The sequence below is a fragment of the Hemiscyllium ocellatum genome, chromosome 37, assembly GCF_020745735.1.
Source record: "Hemiscyllium ocellatum isolate sHemOce1 chromosome 37, sHemOce1.pat.X.cur, whole genome shotgun sequence".
Classification (NCBI taxonomy): domain Eukaryota; kingdom Metazoa; phylum Chordata; class Chondrichthyes; order Orectolobiformes; family Hemiscylliidae; genus Hemiscyllium; species Hemiscyllium ocellatum.
Window position 1 is genome coordinate 450,029 of NC_083437.1, and position 21,267 is coordinate 471,295.

General features: G+C 40.3%; 1 protein-coding gene across 1 annotated transcript in view; it reads left to right on the forward strand.

Annotated features, from left to right (window-relative positions):
• Positions 1–6,732: 6,732 nt before the first annotated feature.
• The window catches only part of LOC132833540 (integrin alpha-X-like), a 199,313-nt gene continuing 184,778 nt past the window's right edge, over positions 6,733–21,267 (forward strand). The window contains exons 1-2 of the mRNA XM_060851901.1: positions 6,733–6,771; positions 7,823–7,966. Coding sequence (XP_060707884.1) covers positions 6,733–6,771; positions 7,823–7,966 — 183 coding nt within the window. The remainder of the gene's footprint in view (positions 6,772–7,822; positions 7,967–21,267) is intronic.

The window sequence follows — 21,267 nt, forward strand, 5'->3', positions numbered from 1 at the left end:
CTTATAGGAATGTCCCTGTTAGGCAGGGAGGAAGTGAGAAGGCAAGGGAACCGTGGTTTACTACAGAAATTATATCTCTTGTTAAGAAAAAGAAGGAGGCTGATGTGTTGATGGGGCAAGATGGTACAGATGAGGTGATGGAGAGTTACAGATCAGCTAGGAAGGATTTAAAGAGACAGTTAAGAAGAGCAAAGAGAGGACAAGAGCAGTCTTTAGCAAACAGAATAAAGGAGAACCCGAAAGCTTTTTATTCTATGTGAGGAATTAAAGGGTGATTAGGGTAGGAACAGGGCCAGTCAAAGAAGTGGGAAGTTGAGTGTGGACCCTGTGGAGATCAGAGAGGTACTAAATGAACATTTCTCATCGGTGTTCACTCAGAAAAAGGAGAATTTTATAGAGAAGAGGAATTAAATATGAGATATTAGACTAGAAAGGATCGAGGTTAGTTATGCACAGGTGTTATCAATTCTAGAGGGAGTGAAAGTAGGTAGGTTCCCTGGGCCAGATGGGATTTATGCAAGGATTCTTTTGGAAGCAAGGGAGGAGATGGCGGAGAATCATTTGCAAACTAAAATGATTCAGCTGTCTCAGGGAAGTAGTGGGTGGTTCTGAAAAGAGCTGTTGGGTTCTGGATGGGTGTGTGTTTCAGTGCAGTGGGGTGTTTCACTTGGAGCTGATGTGCTTGGTCACCGCCTTTATGCCCTCCGACACGGCGTGCTTGGCCATGTGGGATATAGGAAACTTATGTTTCTTCTGCAATTCAAAATTCACTATATAAAAAATTACTGAACTCCATCAATGTGTAATTGTTTCAGGCAGGAGCTGAGTCAACAAGAATGTGAACTCTGTGGAGGAAATGCTAGTTGGTTTGCTAAGAATATAACAAATGGCATCCCCATTTAGAAGGGCTTCGTGATAAGATGCTGTGAAAAGGCAAATGGCCCGAGAACAGGAATGAGCATGTTTTTCACAGACAAGACCGGATAAGACACAAGATAAGCAGGAGGGTCTCAGGGAAGTGGAGGATGTAAGCGGGGGGGGGGGGGGGGGGGGGAAACAATGAAATAAGAAAAAAACGTATATGAACCAAATTGTATAAATGTCGAGTATTTGTTGATTTCGATGTGTGTTTTGTCCCTGCCTTGTGGACATCACACCCACTTGCAAGGGTGAAATAAAGAGCCCTGCTGTTTCAGATCTTGTCTCGGACTGAAATTACTGCAGTGAGTGAGCTTTGTTTCTCACAATTGGTGCCCAACATGGGGCAGTCCGGGAAGTTCTTCCATCGCCGGGGGGAGTGGCTGGCCCTGGACACTGGGAAGACGTGTCCCGTTCCCCATTGAGGAGCGGTCTCGTGTCCCAGTTTGGTCCATTCCCTTGGGCGACTGGTATGAATCCCAGAAGAGAGAGATATCTGAATCAGACAGTGACAGGCAGTTGATAGAATATACGGCGGAAAAGGGCCAGGCAACTCTGTGCACAGACCAAGGTAAGAAAAGTGACTTTTAAGTATTGCCTTGGTGGCCAGGATTGAGTTTTAGTGGTTAGTAAGGGACTAACGAAGGAACTCAATATGAGTTGTGCCGTGGGTAAGGACAAAGCCTCCGGGGAAACAGACAAAGAACTAAGCAATGGAAATGGAGGCGGGGTCCCTTGCAACATACCTCCAGAAAGTCCGTTGGGCAGGATTTTGTGGAATTGGAAAAATCATTTTCATACAAGAAAGAAAATAATTAAATATTGTTGCTTTGTATGGACTAAGGAATCCATTGTTCGTCCCGCCGTCTCTCTGGCCAATGTACAGGTCAGACGAAGACTGAGTTTGTAAATATCTGAATTTATATGTCAATGTGTGAGAGAGAGAGAATGAAAAGAGCAGTACAGATGATAGAAAGTTTAACTCTTTGTGATTTGGTTTGAATGCACATTTGTTTGTTGGTGATTGAATGTTTGAGTTTTATTCCCTGGAGCTTGAGTTCCAGGACTGTTTTGAATTTGATTTTTTTAATGGAAACTTAACATGATTTCTTTTAAGGTTGAGGATTCTATAGTGATTATGGAAATAAATGATAACTCCTGGTCTTTTTACAGGTCATGACTGCCTTACTATCAGTTTCTAACTAATCTCTTTTATCCTTACATAAAAGCAATTTATGGAGGACAGTTGAAGTGTCAGTTCAACCTTAGAGTGTAGTAAAAACGAAAACTTCTATGGTTAATACCTGTGACCTTGGATTCGGCCATTGTTCATGCATTAGAAGTTTTTTTTAACTTGAATTGACAAATTCTTGTAAGGCAGCTCTGATTATTTTACGACCTATAGTATTGTAATTGAGCAATGATTGGTCAGGCCTACTTAAGAAAACTAATTTTGGATTTAAATTAGGGGACTAAAACTGGGTGATTACAGTGGATTTCAAAATTGGGAACTGTATGCATTTTACATTTTAAATATTAAATACTGAATAAATGAACGTAAATATATAAATATGTTTACAAGTTAGGAACAGGCTTTAAAGTTAGTCAAGCATGAATTAATGAATTGGTGTTTGAAGTTATGGGGAGCTAGAAATATTGCAATCTTTCTTAAAAGAAATAAAAAGGGGAAGAACGTAATGAGAACGTAATATCCCCTTCGGGAGGTACCAATAGGGGACAAAGAGATTGGGTTTGTGTGTGCACACCCCCCCTCACCAGTGGGGAGGTTAGAACACTTAAAAAGGAAATGACAGTCCTGGTTGAGATCCGGTAGGATTGTCTGAACAAACTGATCAATTTTTGGGGCCCAGTCTGTATACGTGGGCTGAGTTAATGTCTATTTTGAATATACTATTTACTGGGGAGGAAAGGGGACTTATATGGGGATGCTGGACGGGTGAGATGAACTTTCCCCTCAGAGATCCCCGGTGGGAAAATCAAAACCCGGAGCATAGAGCAGAAATGAGGGAATTGAAAGACCTGATTCTAAAAGGAATAAGAGATGCATGGCCAGGCATAAACCATTAGATGAATTGTTAAGAGAGGCACAGAAAGTGTTTGTAAAGAGAGAGGATGAGAGACAAAAACAGAAGGTGAAAATGATGGTAGCTGCAGTTGATGAGGTAATTAAGAAAAGAATGGAACCAATAGTAAGCAACCGGAGCGGCGGGTGGCAGCATGTAGGGCAGAGAGGAAAGGGGAGAGGGAGAGACAAGGGGGAACATTTGATAGAGGGTTCGAGCGACAGGGGGTCTCTACAGGCAGGATGCCATTATTGTGGAAAGATAGGGCATTTTAGGCGGGAGTGTCCTGATCTATAAAGGGAAGCAAGGGCCATTCCGCTTATGAATTTTGCTAATGAATAGGGGTGTCAGGGGTTCCTGCCTTCAGGGACCCACCAGGAACCCTTGATAAACTTGAAGGTGGGACCCTATAGGGAAGAGGTAGTCTTTCTAGTAGATTCGGGGGCAGCACGGTCATCACTGAATTTTAAACCAAAGAAATTAGACATGTCGACACGGTCAATTACTGTTTCCGGGGTGAAAGAGGAGGGATTTACTGTCCTAGTATTTGAACCTATGATGTTAGAAGATCCTAAGGACAGGGTCACAGGGGAATTCCCCGATATAGGAAGTAACTTTTTTTTTAGATTAGATTACTTACAGTGTGGAAACAGGCCCTTCGGCCCAACAAGTCCACACTGACCCGCCGAAGCGCAACCCACCCATACCCCTACATTTACCCCCTACCTAACACTACGGGCAATTTAGCATGGCCAATTCACCTGACCCGCACATCTTTGGACTGTGGGAGGAAACCGGAGCACCCGGAGGAAACCCACGCAGACACGGGTAGAACGTGCAAACTCCCCACAGTCAGTCGCCTGAGGCGGGAATTGAACCCAGGTCCCTGGCGCTGTGAGGCAGCAGTGCTAACCACTGTGCCACCGTGCCGCCCCAAATTATTAGGGAGAGACTTAATTATCCTCTTAGGACTGGAGATTGGAATTCAGGAAAAAGAATTTGTTGTGCAAATGGCGATGTTGACAGAGGATATGGAGAGAGAGATAGACCCTATTGTATGGGCTAGGGAAGGGAATCGTGGAGAACTACAGATCCCTCCCTTGAAGTAAATTTAGAAAGGAAAGGGGACATTGTCTGTGAGTGACATATCCCATTTCCATAGAGGGTAAACGAGGACTGCAGCCAGTAATTGAGGACTGATTATAGATTGAATAAGATCCCCCATGACCACAAATGGTTTAGTGTGATAGATTTAAAGGATGCCTTTTGGGTTTGTCCCTTGGCGGACGAAAGTAGGAATTTGTTCGCCTTTGAATGGGAAGACCCCAGGGCAGGATGGAAACAGCAATACCGGTGGACTGTGCTCCCCCAGGGGTTTACAGAATCCCCGAATTTATTTGGACAGATGTTGAACAAAATGATGATGCGAGAGATTAAGACTGTCCTACACCAAGGCAGTCATTGGGGAGTACAAGCAATATGTGATTTAGTTCTTAGAGAATATGGATGTAAAGGAATATATACAATTGATAATCCGCAGAAAAGTAAATTAAAAAGTCTTGAGAAAACAGACCCCAGGAGGAAGAGACTCAGGATTGAGACCCTTCCAGAGTATACAAATAGATTATACTGAGTTACCCAGGGTAGGGAGACTAAAATATATGTTGGTCATAGTAGATCATTTATCTGTTGGGTTGAGGCATACCCCCCTAGCTACTGCCACTGCGAGTGGGGTGTCTAAAACAATATTGGAAACACTCAAATGACAGCTCTCTAAATTGATAATAGAAACCAGATTCCCTTGGACCAAATGTTTACCTATAGCTCTTTTGCGAGTACGAACAGCCCCAAGGAAAGAGTTGGGACTATCCCCCTATGACATCTTATTTGGATTATCTTATCTGGAAACGAATGGAGAATTGCTAATTCCTGAAACTAAAGATTTGTTCTTAAAGAAGTATATACTGGGCTTGTCCTCCTCTTTGTCTTTCCTCAGGAAACAGGGTTTATTGGCACAGACTCCACCCCTAGAATTCACCGTTCATCCCATCCAGCCGGTAGATTGGGTCTTAGTAAAATCATGGACAGAGACTAAATTGCAGCCGGACTGGGAAGGGCCGTACCAGGTTCTTTTAACGACTGAAACGGCAATAAGGACGGCGGAGAAAGGCTGGACCCACTACACTCGGATCAAAGGGCCAGTGGACTCTCCAGTTGAGGAAGAAGTCTGGACAACCGAATCAACGCAAGGCCCGCTGAAACTCAGACTAAAGAGACTTTGAGTAAGTGATTATACAGTGGCGACGTGAGCGCGGGGATTATTTCTGTAGGATTGCATATTAAGTTCTTGTGAGCTTCAGCATGATGTTTAAAGTACTGGGACTGTTTAGAGTTATGATGCTAGCCCTATTAGTATTGGGATTTTGTCAAGTATCCTTTTCATATGTATTATTAATGGTTCCTTAGTCTGATAATCCACAAGTAATAATCGCTGATGCATGCAGCTTAGTCAATTGTGGGGATGTAGATAATCAGAGACAGTACCGCAGCTCAGAGATACATCTTAAGTCCTTGGGGATGGCCTTGGGGATGGTACTTGGTATAATGGTCTCGTCACAGTACATCGGACCTCCTTCCGACCAGCTCGCGATTGTCCCGATAAAAAGTGTAACCCAATATACCTGACAATAAAGAAAACCACATGGCACGAAGCAATTTTGGGTGGGGGCACCTATGAGATACAATTAAATAAAACATTTGGGATAGAAATGAAAGCACATGAGAAACATTTTATGGGCTGTTGTTTTCGAATTAGCGTAGGACAGGGAAAACAGGCAGAATTACTGGATAATGAGATACAACCTTTCACCCCTCCCACTGATCCTAAAGTAGTAAAAATTATAGAGGTAAAGGACTTGAAACAGACTCTCGAAATAGAACCTGGGTACGGGGATGCAAATGCCTGGGTTGAATGGGTAAAGTATACTGTAAAAGGTCTGAACAAAAGCAATTGCTATGCATGTGCCTCCGGTAGGCCAGTGGCCCAGGTAGTTCCCTTTCTGCTCGGGTGGAAGCGAGACAGGCAGGGCATGAAATGTATGATAGCCCTGTACCAGGATAAGACTGCATGGAATGATAGGAATTGTACCTCCCTATCTCTGATGTTCCCTCCCTTGGAGAAGAAAGATGCAAAAGCTCCCCCCCCCCCCCCCGTATTTTCCGCCGCAGTTGGAAACCACACGTTGTGTGTGCATAGATGAGGTACAAGTCGGTCTAGAGATTTGGGGAAGCTGAAATCGTGTACAGAGATTAAAAATGTTACCGAAACAAAGAAAGGAAGGAACTACTACTCAGCACTAAAGTTTCACCGAGCGGATCTGTGGTGAAACTGTGGAGGCAAAATGTTGAGACCCACCCTACCTCCGGATTGGCAAGGGATATGTGCGATTGTACAATTGGCAATTCCATTTACCCTGGCATTTGAGAAGGAAAAGATAGTAGGGAAACAGGGAAGAGATAAGAGATCACTGTTGGACACTTCCTTCGATGACAGGATTTATCTCGTTTCGATAGGAGTCCCTAGGGGGGGTCCATGATGAGTTCAAGGCTCGTAACCAGATTGCAGCAGGCTTTGAGTCAGCTCTCTTTTGGTGGGTAACAATTAATAAAAATGTAGATTGAATAAATTACATTTTCTATAATCAAGAGCGATTTATAAATTAAACGAGAGATGCGGTTAAAGAAATATCAGACCAGCTTGATGCAACAAGTAGGATGGCATGGGAGAACAGAATGGCCCTTGATATGATTTTAGCAGAAAATGGGGTGTGTAAGTGTGATGTTAGGAGGAAGCTGTTGTACCTTTATTCCGAATAACACTGCACCTGATGGTTCAATTACTCGGGCCTTAAGGGGGTTGACTACCTTAGCAGAGGAACTGGCTGAGAATTCAGGAGTAGACACATCTCTCACAGGATGGCTTGAATCCTGGTTTGGAAGGTGGAAGGGGGTGGTGGTTTCCATCCTTACTTCCCTGATAGTAGTAGTCGGGGTATTGGTGGCCATTGGCTGTTGTATCATACCCTGTATACGAGGGCTCACCCAAAGACTGATTGAGACAGGCGTAATCAAACAGATGCCCCTAAAAGGGAATCAGGCAGAGGAACTTTATCGATTAAATAATGAGGGGATGAGTGAGACCAAGATGGATGAAATCTCTGGAATGATGCTTGCGAATTTCGGGAGCAATACTTAACAGAACAAAATGCAGAAGGTAACAAATGTTAGAGAAAGAAAAAGGGGCAATTGTGGGATATAGGAAATTTATGTTTCTTCTGCAATTCGAAATTCATTATATAAAAAATAACTGAACTCCATCAGTGTGTAATTGTTTCAGGCAGGAGCTGAGTCAACAAGAATGTGAACTCTGTGGAGGAAATGCTAATTGGTTTGCTAAGAATGTAACAAATGGTATCCCCATTTAGAAGGGCTTCGTGATAAGATGCTGTGAAAAGGGCAAATGGCCTGAGAACAGGAATGAGCATGTTTTTCACAGACAAGACCGGATAAGATACGAGGTAAGCAGGAGGGTCTCAGGGAAGTGGAGGATGTTAACAGGGGGGGGGGAAATCAATGAAATAAGAAAAAAACATATAGGAACCAAATTGTATAAATGTCGGGTATTTGTTGAATTCGGTGTGTGTTTTGTCCCTGCCTTGTGGACATCACACCCACTTGCAAGTGTGAAATAAAGAGCTCTGCTGTTTCAGATCTTGTCTCGGACTGAAATTATTGCAGTGAGTGAGCTTTGTTCCTCACAGCCAGCAGCAGCCACACGGATCTCCCGGGAGCTGATGGTGCAGCGCTTGTTGGACTGGGCCAGGCGGGAAGCCACCCTCGTGATCCGCTCAAAAAGATCGCTGAAGAACGAGGTCATGATGCTCATGGCCTTGGAGGAGATGCCGGTGTCGGGGTGAACCTGCTTCAACGCTTTGTAGATGTAGATGGAGTAACTTTCTCTCCTGGACCTTCGCTGACACCTTCGTCACCGCTTTCTTAGCGGCCTTCTTGGGAACCTGTCCTGTCTTTCCCTCAGCCATGTTACCAGATAATGTCAGACACAGACTGAGGGAGCCCCGGCCTGGAGCTGGCTATTTCTAACCTGACAGGGTCAGTAATGTTAATGAGGGATGGGGGAAAGCTCGTTTCTGATTGGTTAGTGTAATCTCTCTGTGATTGGTTCGTGTGGGACTCCAAGTGAATCTGTCTGGTTCTGTAATGAAATGTGAGGTGGGACTTGTTTTTTCCGTCAATCTGACTGAGGGAGTTTTATTGTGTGTCTCTGACACTGAAAAGACTGTGCTATTGGTCTGTACCTTTTGCTCTTTGTAATCATGGTGTGGAAGTCTGTGTTTCTAGCTGCGCATGCCAGTGACTGGTATGGACGAGTTTTTTTGTTTTAATTTTCTGAACTTCATTTGCTGTCAAGTCGGTTGTATTCACTCTGGACTAGGGATTGTTATTTCAGGCTATTTTAAAAACAGTACCTGTGAGAATTTTAATTGCGACATTGAGTTCTGTTCTGCTCATAGCAATCTCTTGTGATTGAGGGTTATATTGTTTTATGACAGTTTGTGATTTCTGGATTAGTATGAACTAGATTGTGTTGTTAACAGTTTCAGAACTATTGAGAGTTAGTTTGCTGTATCCATCTCGGTCTGTTCTATGTGAAAATGGGATCAAGTTATCAATCATTATCTGTCAGATTCTGCTCTGTGAATGTGAGACGAGTAATTAAATTGTATCTGCCAGTTTCTGCTCTGTGAATTGAGTTCAGTTATCACCTGTCCATGTTATCCTCGCGACTTGAATACATTCGTGTCAGTACCAAACTGTATCTGTCAATGTCTGCAATTGAATATGAGTGTTGTTATCAATGTAAAGCTGCCAACTTCTGCTCAGTGAAGAAATGAAGATTTTTCCTGTTGGTCCCTACTATGTAAATATCGGAGTTTAGTTATCAGTTTATACCTGGCTGTTTCTGATATGCAAATATGGGATGAGTGATGTAGTCAATTTGCTTTTCAGATTTTCTGTTGTTTGAGTGTAGTTATCCATCTGCACCAGTCAGCTCCTCTGATGTGAATGCATTTTTACTGTATGAGTGTGTGTAATTATCATTCCTACCCTGTCTATTTCTGTTTTGTGAATAAGTGAGTGTACTTATCAACCTGTAACTATGGTGCTATGGGATACTCAGAATGCTTTTACCAATCTGTTCCTGTCAGTTTCTGCCATACAAATGTGTGACTTTCGTTCTGTAAGTTTCTGCTATGTTCACACGTTACTGATCTAGATCTGTCAGTTTTGACTTGGTGAATCTTCGAGTAGTTATCAATCTTCACCTGTTTCTGATAATACGATTATGAGACTATACTTATTGACCTGCACCTGTCAGTTTCTGATAGATGAAGCTGTGACATGTAGTTATCAATTTTACCTGTGAAGTTCTGCTCAGTGAATTTGAGCGTATATTTCATGTGAGTTCCGTAATTATCCTGTTCCTGTCAGTTTCAGCTATGTGAATATAAGACTGGTTATTAATTGTCCCTGACAGTTCCGGGAATGCAAATATTTGTCTGTAGTTATCAGCCTGTACCTGTTCGTTTCTGCATTGTGAATGTATGGGCGCAGTTATCAATTCATACCTGTCAGTTTCTGGTACGTCACTATGTGATTGAGCAAAGTTAACAATCACACAACACCAGGTTTATTTGGAGTTATGAGCTTTCGGAGCGCTGTTCCTTCATCAGGCAGTTAGTGGGACATGATAGTAAGTCACAGAGCTTTTAACACAAGATCATATCGTCATGCAACTGATATATCGAACAAACCTGTTAAGTCTTTCATCTTTTAGAATGGATTGCAGGTTTCAATTCATTAGTATGCAAATGCCGGAATTTTTTCAAGTTACATTCTTGAGATCACTATGTGTGTAGATACTGTTCTATACCTGACCTTTCCATTATGTGGACGTGAGGTGTTGTCATCAGTGTGTTCCTGTCAGTTACTGCAATATAAATGTGTGGCTGTATTTAATCAAGCTTTCTCTGATATTTAGTACTGTGTGCATGTGTGAGGGTATTTACTATCCTCTGCCTGTCAGTTTCTGCTCTGTGTATCTGCAAATGTACTTATTAATTTGCACTTGTTAGTTTCTTGTTTGTGAACATGTTAATGCATTTTTCGTTCTGTACCTGTCAGTTTCTTATTTGTGAACATGTTAATGCATTTATCACCAGGATGTTGTCTGTAATGGAGGGCACTAGCTATGAAGTTGAGTAGATTCAGATTATTTTTATTAGAAAGACAGAGGTTGAGGGGGGAACCTGATTGAGATCTGCAAAATCATGAGAATACTTAGAATGGACAGCAAAAGCTTGGAGTCACGAGTTCAAGGTGAGAGGAGTAGGGTTTAAGAGAGATATTCACGGCAGGTTGTTTACGCAGAGGGTGGTGAATGCCTGGAATGCATTGTCAGCGGAAGCGGTAGGCATGATAGTATTATTTAATATTTGTCTAGACAGAATCATGAATTGGCAGGGAGCAAAGGGATACAGATCCTTAGAAAATAGGTGACAGGTTTAAATAGAGGACTTGGATCAGTGCAGGCTTGGAGGGCCAAAGGGCCTGTTCCTGTACTGTAATTTACTTTGTTCATTTATTCATTTTACACATGAATTTGAATGCAGATTACAGGGTTGAAGGCAGAATTCTTGGCAGTGTGGAGGAACAGAGGGATCTTGGGTTCCAAGTCCATAGATCCCTTGAAGTTGCCACACAATTTGCGGGGTTGTTAAGAAAGCGTATGGTGTGTTGGCTTGTAGGGGGAATTGAGTTTAAGATCCATGAGGTTACGCTGCAGCTCTATAGAACTCTGATTAGACCACACTTGAAATATTTTGGTCGCCTCATTATACGAAGGATATAGAAGCTTTAGGGAACATGCAGAACAAATTTACCAGTATGATGCCTGGACTGGAGGGCATGTCTTATGAAGGAAGATTGAGGGCCGAGGGCTTTTCCTATCGGAGCACAGAAGGGTGAGAGGTGACTTGATAGAGGTGTATAACATGATGAGAGGCATAGATAGAATGAATAGTCAGAGATGTTTTCCCAGGGCAGAAATGGCAATCACAAGGATGCATAGTTTTAAGGTGATTGGAGAAAAGTTTAGGGGAGATGTCTAAGGTAGCTTCTTTACACAGAGAGTCATGGACACATGGAATCCACTGTGATCAGTGGGAGTAGAGTAAGACACATTAGGGCCATTTAAACAACTCTTGGATGGGCCCATGGGAAAAAGGAAGGATATGGAGGTTCGCTGGATCTTAAGAGTAGGATAAAAGGTTGGCACAACATCCAAGGCCAAAGAATAAGTTTCAGCTTGTTGAATATCTGAGGGTAGTTATCAATCTTTACCTGTCAGTTTCTCCTGTGTGGGTGTGCAAGTCTCGTTATTTATCTGTACCTGTCTGTTTTGAATGTGTATATGTGAATTTAATTTCAATCCATTCCTGTCAGTTTCTGCAATGTCAATATTTGACTGCAATCATCAATCTGCAACTGACTGTTTTGGATTTGTGAATATGAAACTGGAATTAGTTACCTGCACCTTCTGTTTCTGCTAAGTGAATGCGTGAACATTGTTATCAATATATACCATTGATTGGATTACCTACAGTGTGGAAACAGGCCCTTCGGCCCAACAAATCCACACCAACCCGCTGAAGCGCGAGTTTCTGCTCTGTGAATAAGAGAATATAGCTTTCAAGAATAAAAGGATGACTAGGGTAGGTATCGGTCCAGTCAAGGATAGTAGTGGGAAGTTGTGTGTGGAGGCGGAGGAGATTGGAGAGACATTAAATCAGTACTTTTCATCAGTATTCACTCAGGAACAGGACACTGTTGCTGATGTGAATATGGAATCACAAATAATTAGAATGGATGCCCTGGAAATATGCAGGGAAGAGGTTTTGGGAATATTGGAAAGGATGAATATAGATAAGTCTCCTGGGCCTGATGGCATTTACCCCAGGATCCTATGGGAAGCTAGGGAGGAGATAGCAGAGCCATTGGCCTGGATTTTTATGTCGTCATTGTCAACGGGAATAGTACCAGAGGACTGGAGGATAGCGAATGTGGTCCCATTGTTCAAGAAAGGGAGTAGGGATAGCCCTAGTAACTATAGGCCAGTGAGTCTGACTTCAGTGGTGGGCAAAGTCTTAGAGAGAACATCTGGGTAGGAATAACGTGATCAGGGATAGCCAGCATGGGTTTGTGAAGGGCAGGTCGTGCCTCACAAACCTTATTGAGTTCTTTGAGAAGGTGACTAAGGAAGTGGATGAGGGTAAAGCAGTAGATGTTGTGTATATGGATTTTAGTAAGGCGTTCGATAAGGTAGGCTAATGCTAAAACTTCGGAGGTATGGCATTGAGGATACATTAGAGGTTTGGATTAGGAATTGGCTGGCTGGAAGGAGACAGAGGGTAGTAGTTGATGGATTATGTTCATTTGGAGCGCAATTACTAGCGGTGTACCACAAGGATCTGTTTTGGGACCATTGCTTTTTGTTATCTTTATAAATGATCTAGAGGAAGGACTTGAAAGCTGGGTAAGCAAGTTTGCGGATGACACAAAAGTCGGTGGAGTTGTGGATAGTGAGGAAGGAAGTGGTAGGTTACAGCGGGATATAGATAAGTTGCAGAGCTGGGCGGAAATGTGGCAAATGGAATTCAATGTAGCTAAGTGCGAAGTCGTTCACTTTGGTAGGAATAACAAGATGATGGATTACTGGGCTAATGGTAGGCTACTTGGTAGTGTGGATGAGCAGAGGGATCTTGGTGTCTATGTACACAGATCTCTGAAAGTTGCCACCCAGGTAAATAGTGCTGTGAGGAAGGCATATGGTGTACTGGGCTTTATTGGCAGAGGAATTGAGTTCCGGAGTCCTGAGGTCATGTTGCAGTTGTATAAGACTCTGGTGAGGCCTCATCTGGAGTATTGTGTGCAGTTTTGGTCGCCATACTATAGGAAGGATGTGGAAGCTTTAGAACGAGTGCAGAGGAGGTTTACCAGGATGTTGCCTGGAATGGTAGGAAAATCTTATGAGGAAAGGCTGAGGCACTTGGGGCTGTTCTCATTGGAGAAGAGAAGGTTTAGGGGAGATCTGATAGAAGTGTATAAGATGATTAGGGGTTTAGATAGGGTAGATCCTAAGAACCTTTTACCGCTAATGGAGTCAGGTGTTACTAGGGGACATAGCTTTAAATTAAGGGGTGGTAGGTATAGGACAGATGTTAGGGGTAGATTCTTCACACAGCGGGTTGTGAGTTCATGGAATGCCCTGCCCGTATCAGTGGTGAACTCTCCTTCTTTATGGTCATTTAAGCGGGCATTGGATAGGCATTTGGAAGTTCTTGGGCTAGTATAGGTTAGGTAGGATTCGGTCGGCGCAACATCGAGGGCCGAAGGGCCTGTACTGCGATGTATCCTTCTATGTTCTATGTTCTATGTTCTATGTAAATTGTTACGGTCAGTTTCAGACACGTGAATGACAGTATTGCTATTTATCTGTCCCTGATGGTTACTGCAATACAATGTTTGACGATAATTATCTACCTGTACCTCTCAGATTCTGCTATGTGAATATGGGAGTGCAGCTATCTGTGCCTATCAATTTCTGCTATTTTATACCTCCACTCGTAGTTCCAATCTGTGCCTGAGGTTCTGCTACATCAATCCGTGAATTTAGCCATTAATCTATACTTGTGTTCCTGCTTGATGTAAGCGTGTGTGTCTTTATCCATGCATGTCAGTATCATCATCAATCTTTATTTTGTCTATTATTGCAACACAAGTGTGTGAATATTGGTATCAGTTTGGACTTATCTGTTTCTACTCATCTCTATCAAGTTAACCTAATTCTCTGCCAGCCACTAACGTTCTCCATTACTGTTTAATTCATTCTGTGACAGCAGTTATTAGGCTTGAGAGACTGGGTCTTGATCTCTTCTGCATTTTGTCATTTAAGAATTGACTGTCAGTCTCCAGGGTGGGTGGGGGTGGTGAGGTGGTGGTGGAGGCTTCATGACAGGAGAATGTGGATGTACCAGGTTCTGGTTCTGTCTTTCTGGGCGGGGGCGCAGTGGTTTCTATAGTATCACTGAGACTTATAGTTTTATGTGAAACTCAGATATTGTTGGTGTTTATTTATGAAAGAGAATTTTATTCTGCATCAGTCTGTCCATTTCTAGAAGGTAATTTTATCCCGAAATACTGGACAACAGATAGTGGTGTCCTTTATCATCAGAATCAGAATTGATACAGTATAGAAGGCCATTGTGTATGCACTGGGACATTCTCTTCTGCATAGCAGTTTCCAACAGTTGTTGGGAATGTCACCTTCATCCACTCACTGTCAGTAGTAATATGTTAATACCAATTTGACATTAGTTCTGCAGCCCTCTGTCTTTGAATAACTAGAGTACTAGTTTGGATATGCACACAACAGTCTCAGGTTGAGACTATGGATCTCATGCTCCTTCGATTTTGTTATGTTTGTGCATCTGAGCAGAGCATAAACTTTACAGATATACACTGAACCTATGTAATTGACAGAATAGTTTTGCTCTAATATGTCTCTTTTCCATGAGGCTTAATTTTGTTGCATTCAGTCTCAGTTTCTTTTAATGTTATCCGTGGGGAGTAGTCTTTATCTATTGATGCTGGGCATTGTAAAAATCTAATATTTAACACTCACCTCCACTGCTGCGTTCAGTGATTTTGAGAGTCAATTTCCAACCATCCAATTCTGAAAATGCTTCTGAGGCAGGGATTCATTATTTTCCTTTCAGCACGCACTGGCTGTGAGAGTGAATTTTCTCTTGTGATACCAGTTTACATCAATTTAAAATACTCATTTTACTTTCAGACCTTCTAAATGAAAATGAATGGGTTTGTTCCTTATTAATGTCTGACAATGTATATGCAGTATGGATAATTTCCACAACGTTACATCTATGCTACAGTTTATGATTGTAAGTATTATTTTGGATTGGTCAGTGTCTGGTCTGAATGTGTATTTCGAATTTATATGTTTGCAAAAAAATTCACAATTGAGAGTTTCTTCTGTATTTCTGTTTGAATGGAGGAGGCTTCTGTGCCTTTTCATGCATGCTAGTAATCCATTTAACAACAGTCTCATTTCAGTCATTTTGTATGAGATGTGTACTGCTTTTGAATTTGTACTTTTATGGAAACAAATTAAATTGCAACATTTCCTCCAATCTGAAACGGCGTGCTATCTAGTTCCTCCCAGTAACAAAAGAGGATTGATACATTTGTTCAATCACTAATTGAAAACACTGAGATATTTACAGAAGTAATTAATCTGGAATTAATATATTTAATAAAATATATTATTAATATTTTTAATAATCTCGTTCTTGGGGTACTTGGGGTACCTGTACCCTGGCACACGAAGCTGCCAGTCCTGTCCCTGAGTTTAGGTTTAAAACTTGAAAATATGAGAGAAGCTCTACTCATTGAATTACCATATGCCATGTGTTTCATTCAACGAACGAGTGCAGTTTGTTTGTTTGAAGTAGTGCATTAAACTCCTGGCATTGATTGAATGAGGGAAGCTCCACTCATGGAATTAACACGTGCAATCTGTTTCATTGAATGAATGTGTGCACTTTATTTCATTGAACAATGTGTTAAATGCGTGTCCATGAATGAATGAGAGGATCTTACTCATTGAATGAACAGTTGCAGTCTGTCACTTTCGTTAATTGAGTTAACTTGAAAACCTGAAAGATGTGAGGATCTCTACTCATTGAATCATCGCATCCACTCGGTAAAATTGAATGAATGCATGCACTTTGTTTCTTTGAAGAAATGTGGACAGTTTGTTTCTATGAATCAATGGCAAAAGCTAAAAGCATTGCAGTGTGTTTCATTGGATGAATGAGTGCAGTTTGAATCATTGAGAAAATGTCTGAATAAATGAAATAGTTTCATTGAATGAATGAATAAATTTTGACTCATTCAATCAAAGATTGAAGATTGAATGAGTGCAATTTGTTGCATTCAACGAAAGCTGTACGTTCAAAACATTGCGAAAAGCTCCAATTATTGAAATAACATGTGCGGTTTGTTTCATTGAATGACAGGTTAAAACTTGACACATTGAATGAATGAGAGATGTTCTATTCATGGAATTAACAGGTGCAGTCTGATTCATTGAATGCACGCGTGCTATTTGTATGATCAAAGTGGTGCTTTCAACTCTTGGCATTGATTGGTCCACTAAATGAATATTTGCAGGTTGTTTCGTTGAATTATTGAGTTAAGGTTGAAAACTTGAAAATTCGAGAGAAGCTCGACTCATTGAATTATCACATGTAGAGTGTTTCATTGAACGAATGAGTGCAGTTTGTTTGATTGAAGTATTGCATTAAACTCTTGGCATTGATTGACTGAGGAAAGCTCCACTCATTGAATTAACACGTGCAATCTGTTTCATTGAATGAATGTGTGCACTTTACTTCATTGAACAATGCGTTAAATGCGTGTCCATGAATGAATGAGAGAATCTTACTCATTGAATGAACACTTGCAGTCTGTCTATTTCAATAATTGAGTTAAGGTTGAAAACCTGACAGATGTGAGAAGCTCTACTCATTGAATCATCTCATCCAGCATGTTACGCTGAATGAATGCATGCAGTTTGTTTCTTTGAAGAAATGTGGGGAGTCTATTTTATTCAATCAACGGCAAAAGCAATAAGCATTGCAGTGTGTTTCATTGCAAGAATGAGTGCCGGTTGATTCACCAAACCAGAGAATTAAGTATATCTCATTGAATCAATGAATAAAATTCGATTCAATGAATTGACGATTGAAATTTGACACAATGATTGAATGAACGCGGCTTGTTTCATTGAAAGCAAGTTCTCATCACGACACATTGATTAAATGAGAGGAGCTCCATACATTGAATGAACACATGCAAACTGTTTCAATGAATGAATATGTGCTGTTTGATTCATTGAAACAATGCGTTAAACGTGTGTCCATGAATGAATGAGAGAAGCTCTACTCATTGAATAAACACTTGCAGTTTCTTTCTTTCAATAATTGAGATAAGCTTGAATAGTTGAAAAAATGGGAGAAGTTCTATTCATTGAATTATCACATGCACTCTGTTTCATTGAATGAATGCATGCAGTTTGTTTCTTTGAAGCAATGTCAAAAACTATATACATTGCAGTGTACTTCATTGAATGAATATTTGCAGTTTGTTTCATTGAACGATTGAGTTTAGGTTTAAAACTTGAAAATATGAGAGAAGCTCTACTCATTGAATTACCATATGCCATGTGTTTCATTCAACGAACGAGTGCAGTTTGTTTGTTTGAAGTAGTGCATTAAACTCCTGGCATTGATTGAATGAGGGAAGCTCCACTCATGGAATTAACACGTGCAATCTGTTTCATTGAATGAATGTGTGCACTTTATTTCATTGAACAATGTGTTAAATGCGTGTCCATGAATGAATGAGAGGATCTTACACATTGAATGAACAGTTGCAGTCTGTCACTTTCGTTAATTGAGTTACCTTGAAAACCTGAAAGATGTGAGAATCTCTACTCATTGAATCATCGCATCCACTCGGTAAAATTGAATGAATGCATGCACTTTGTTTCTTTGCAGAAATGTGGAAAGTTTGTTTCTATGAATCAATGGCAAAAGCTAAAAGCATTGCAGTGTGTTTCATTGGATGAATGAGTGCAGTTTGAATCATTGAGAAAATGTCTGAATAAATGAAATAGTTTCATTGAATGAATGAATAAATTTTGACTCATTCAATCAAAGATTGAAGATTGAATGAGTGCAATTTGTTGCATGCAACGAAAGCTGTACGTTCAAAACATTGCGAAAAGCTCCAATTATTGAAATAACATGTGCGGTTTGTTTCATTGAATGACAGGTTAAAACTTGACACATTGAATGAATGAGAGATGTTCTATTCATGGAATTAACAGGTGCAGTCTGATTCATTGAATGCACGCGTGCTATTTGTATGATCAAAGTGGTGCTTTCAACTCTTGGCATTGATTGGTCCACTAAATGAATATTTGCAGGTTGTTTCGTTGAATTATTGAGTTAAAGTTGAAAACTTGAAAATTCGAGAGAAGCTCGACTCATTGAATTATCACATGAAGAGTGTTTCATTGAACGAATGAGTGCAGTTTGTTTGATTGAAGTATTGCATTAAACTCTTGGCATTGATTGACTGAGGAAAGCTCCACTCATTGAATTAACACGTGCAATCTGTTTCATTGGATGAATGTGTGCACTTTACTTCATTGAACAATGCGTTAAATGCGTGTCCATGAATGAATGAGAGAATCTTACTCATTGAATGAACACTTGCAGTCTGTCTATTTCAATAATTGAGTTAAGGTTGAAAACCTGACAGATGTGAGAAGCTCTACTCATTGAATCATCTCATCCAGCATGTTACGCTGAATGAATGCATGCAGTTTGTTTCTTTGAAGAAATGTGGGGAGTCTATTTTATTCAATCAACGGCAAAAGCAATAAGCATTGCAGTGTGTTTCATTGCAAGAATGAGTGCCGGTTGATTCACCAAACCAGAGAATTAAGTATATCTCATTGAATCAATGAATAAAATTCGATTCAATGAATTGACGATTGAAATTTGACACAATGATTGAATGAACGCGGCTTGTTTCATTGAAAGCAAGTTCTCATCACGACACATTGATTAAATGAGAGGAGCTCCATACATTGAATGAACACATGCAAACTGTTTCAATGAATGAATATGTGCTGTTTGATTCATTGAAACAATGCGTTAAACGTGTGTCCATGAATGAATGAGAGAAGCTCTACTCATTGAATAAACACTTGCAGTTTCTTTCTTTCAATAATTGAGATAAGCTTGAATAGTTGAAAAAATGGGAGAAGTTCTATTCATTGAATTATCACATGCACTCTGTTTCATTGAATGAATGCATGCAGTTTGTTTCTTTGAAGCAATGTCAAAAACTATATACATTGCAGTGTACTTCATTGAATGAATATTTGCAGTTTGTTTCATTGAACGATTGAGTTTAGGTTTAAAACTTGAAAATATGAGAGAAGCTCTACTCATTGAATTACCATATGCCATGTGTTTCATTCAACGAACGAGTGCAGTTTGTTTGTTTCAAGTAGTGCATTAAACTCCTGGCATTGATTGAATGAGGGAAGCTCCACTCATGGAATTAACACGTGCAATCTGTTTCATTGAATGAATGTGTGCACTTTATTTCATTGAACAATGTGTTAAATGCGTGTCCATGAATGAATGAGAGGATCTTACACATTGAATGAACAGTTGCAGTCTGTCACTTTCGTTAATTGAGTTACCTTGAAAACCTGAAAGATGTGAGAATCTCTACTCATTGAATCATCGCATCCACTCGGTAAAATTGAATGAATGCATGCACTTTGTTTCTTTGCAGAAATGTGGAAAGTTTGTTTCTATGAATCAATGGCAAAAGCTAAAAGCATTGCAGTGTGTTTCATTGGATGAATGAGTGCAGTTTGAATCATTGAGAAAATGTCTGAATAAATGAAATAGTTTCATTGAATGAATGAATAAATTTTGACTCATTCAATCAAAGATTGAAGATTGAATGAGTGCAATTTGTTGCATGCAACGAAAGCTGTACGTTCAAAACATTGCGAAAAGCTCCAATTATTGAAATAACATGTGCGGTTTGTTTCATTGAATGACAGGTTAAAACTTGACACATTGAATGAATGAGAGATGTTCTATTCATGGAATTAACAGGTGCAGTCTGATTCATTGAATGCACGCGTGCTATTTGTATGATCAAAGTGGTGCTTTCAACTCTTGGCATTGATTGGTCCACTAAATGAATATTTGCAGGTTGTTTCGTTGAATTATTGAGTTAAAGTTGAAAACTTGAAAATTCGAGAGAAGCTCGACTCATTGAATTATCACATGAAGAGTGTTTCATTGAACGAATGAGTGCAGTTTGTTTGATTGAAGTATTGCATTAAACTCTTGGCATTGATTGACTGAGGAAAGCTCCACTCATTGAATTAACACGTGCAATCTGTTTCATTGAATGAATGTGTGCACTTTACTTCATTGAACAATGCGTTAAATGCGTGTCCATGAATGAATGAGAGAATCTTAATCATTGAATGAACACTTGCAGTCTGTCTATTTCAATAATTGAGTTAAGGTTGAAAACCTGACAGATGTGAGAAGCTCTACTCATTGAATCATCTCATCCAGCATGTTACGCTGAATGAATGCATGCAGTTTGTTTCTATGAAGAAATGTGGGGAGTCTATTTTATTCAATCAACGGCAAAAGCAATAAGCATTGCAGTGTGTTTCATTGCAAGAATGAGTGCCGGTTGATTCACCAAACCAAAGAATTAAGTATATCTCATTGAATCAATGAATAAAATTCGATTCAATGAATCGACGATTGAAGTTTGACACAATGATTGAATGAACGCGGCTTTTTTCATTGAAAGCAAGTTCTCATCACGTCACATTGATTAAATGAGAGGAGCTCCATACATTGAATGAACACATGCAATCTGTTTCAATGAATGAATATGTGCTGTTTGATTCATTGAAACAATGCGTTAAACGTGTGTCCATGAATGAATGAGAGAAGCTCTACTCATTGAATAAACACTTGCAGTTTCTTTCTTTCAATAATTGAGATAAGCTTGAATAGTTGAAAAAATGGGAGAAGTTCTATTCATTGAATTATCACATGCACTCTGTTTCATTGAATGAATGCATGCAGTTTGTTTCTTTGAAGCAATGTCAAAAACTATAAACATTGCAGTGTACTTCATTGAATGAATATTTGCAGTTTGTTTCATTGAACGATTGAGTTTAGGTTTAAAACTTGAAAATATGAGAGAAGCTCTACTCATTGAATTACCATATGCCATATGTTTCATTCAACGAACGAGTGCAGTTTGTTTGTTTGAAGTAGTGCATTAAACTCCTGGCATTGATTGAATGAGGGAAGCTCCACTCATGGAATTAACACGTGCAATCTGTTTCATTGAATGAATGTGTGCACTTTATTTCATTGAACAATGTGTTAAATGCGTGTCCATGAATGAATGAGAG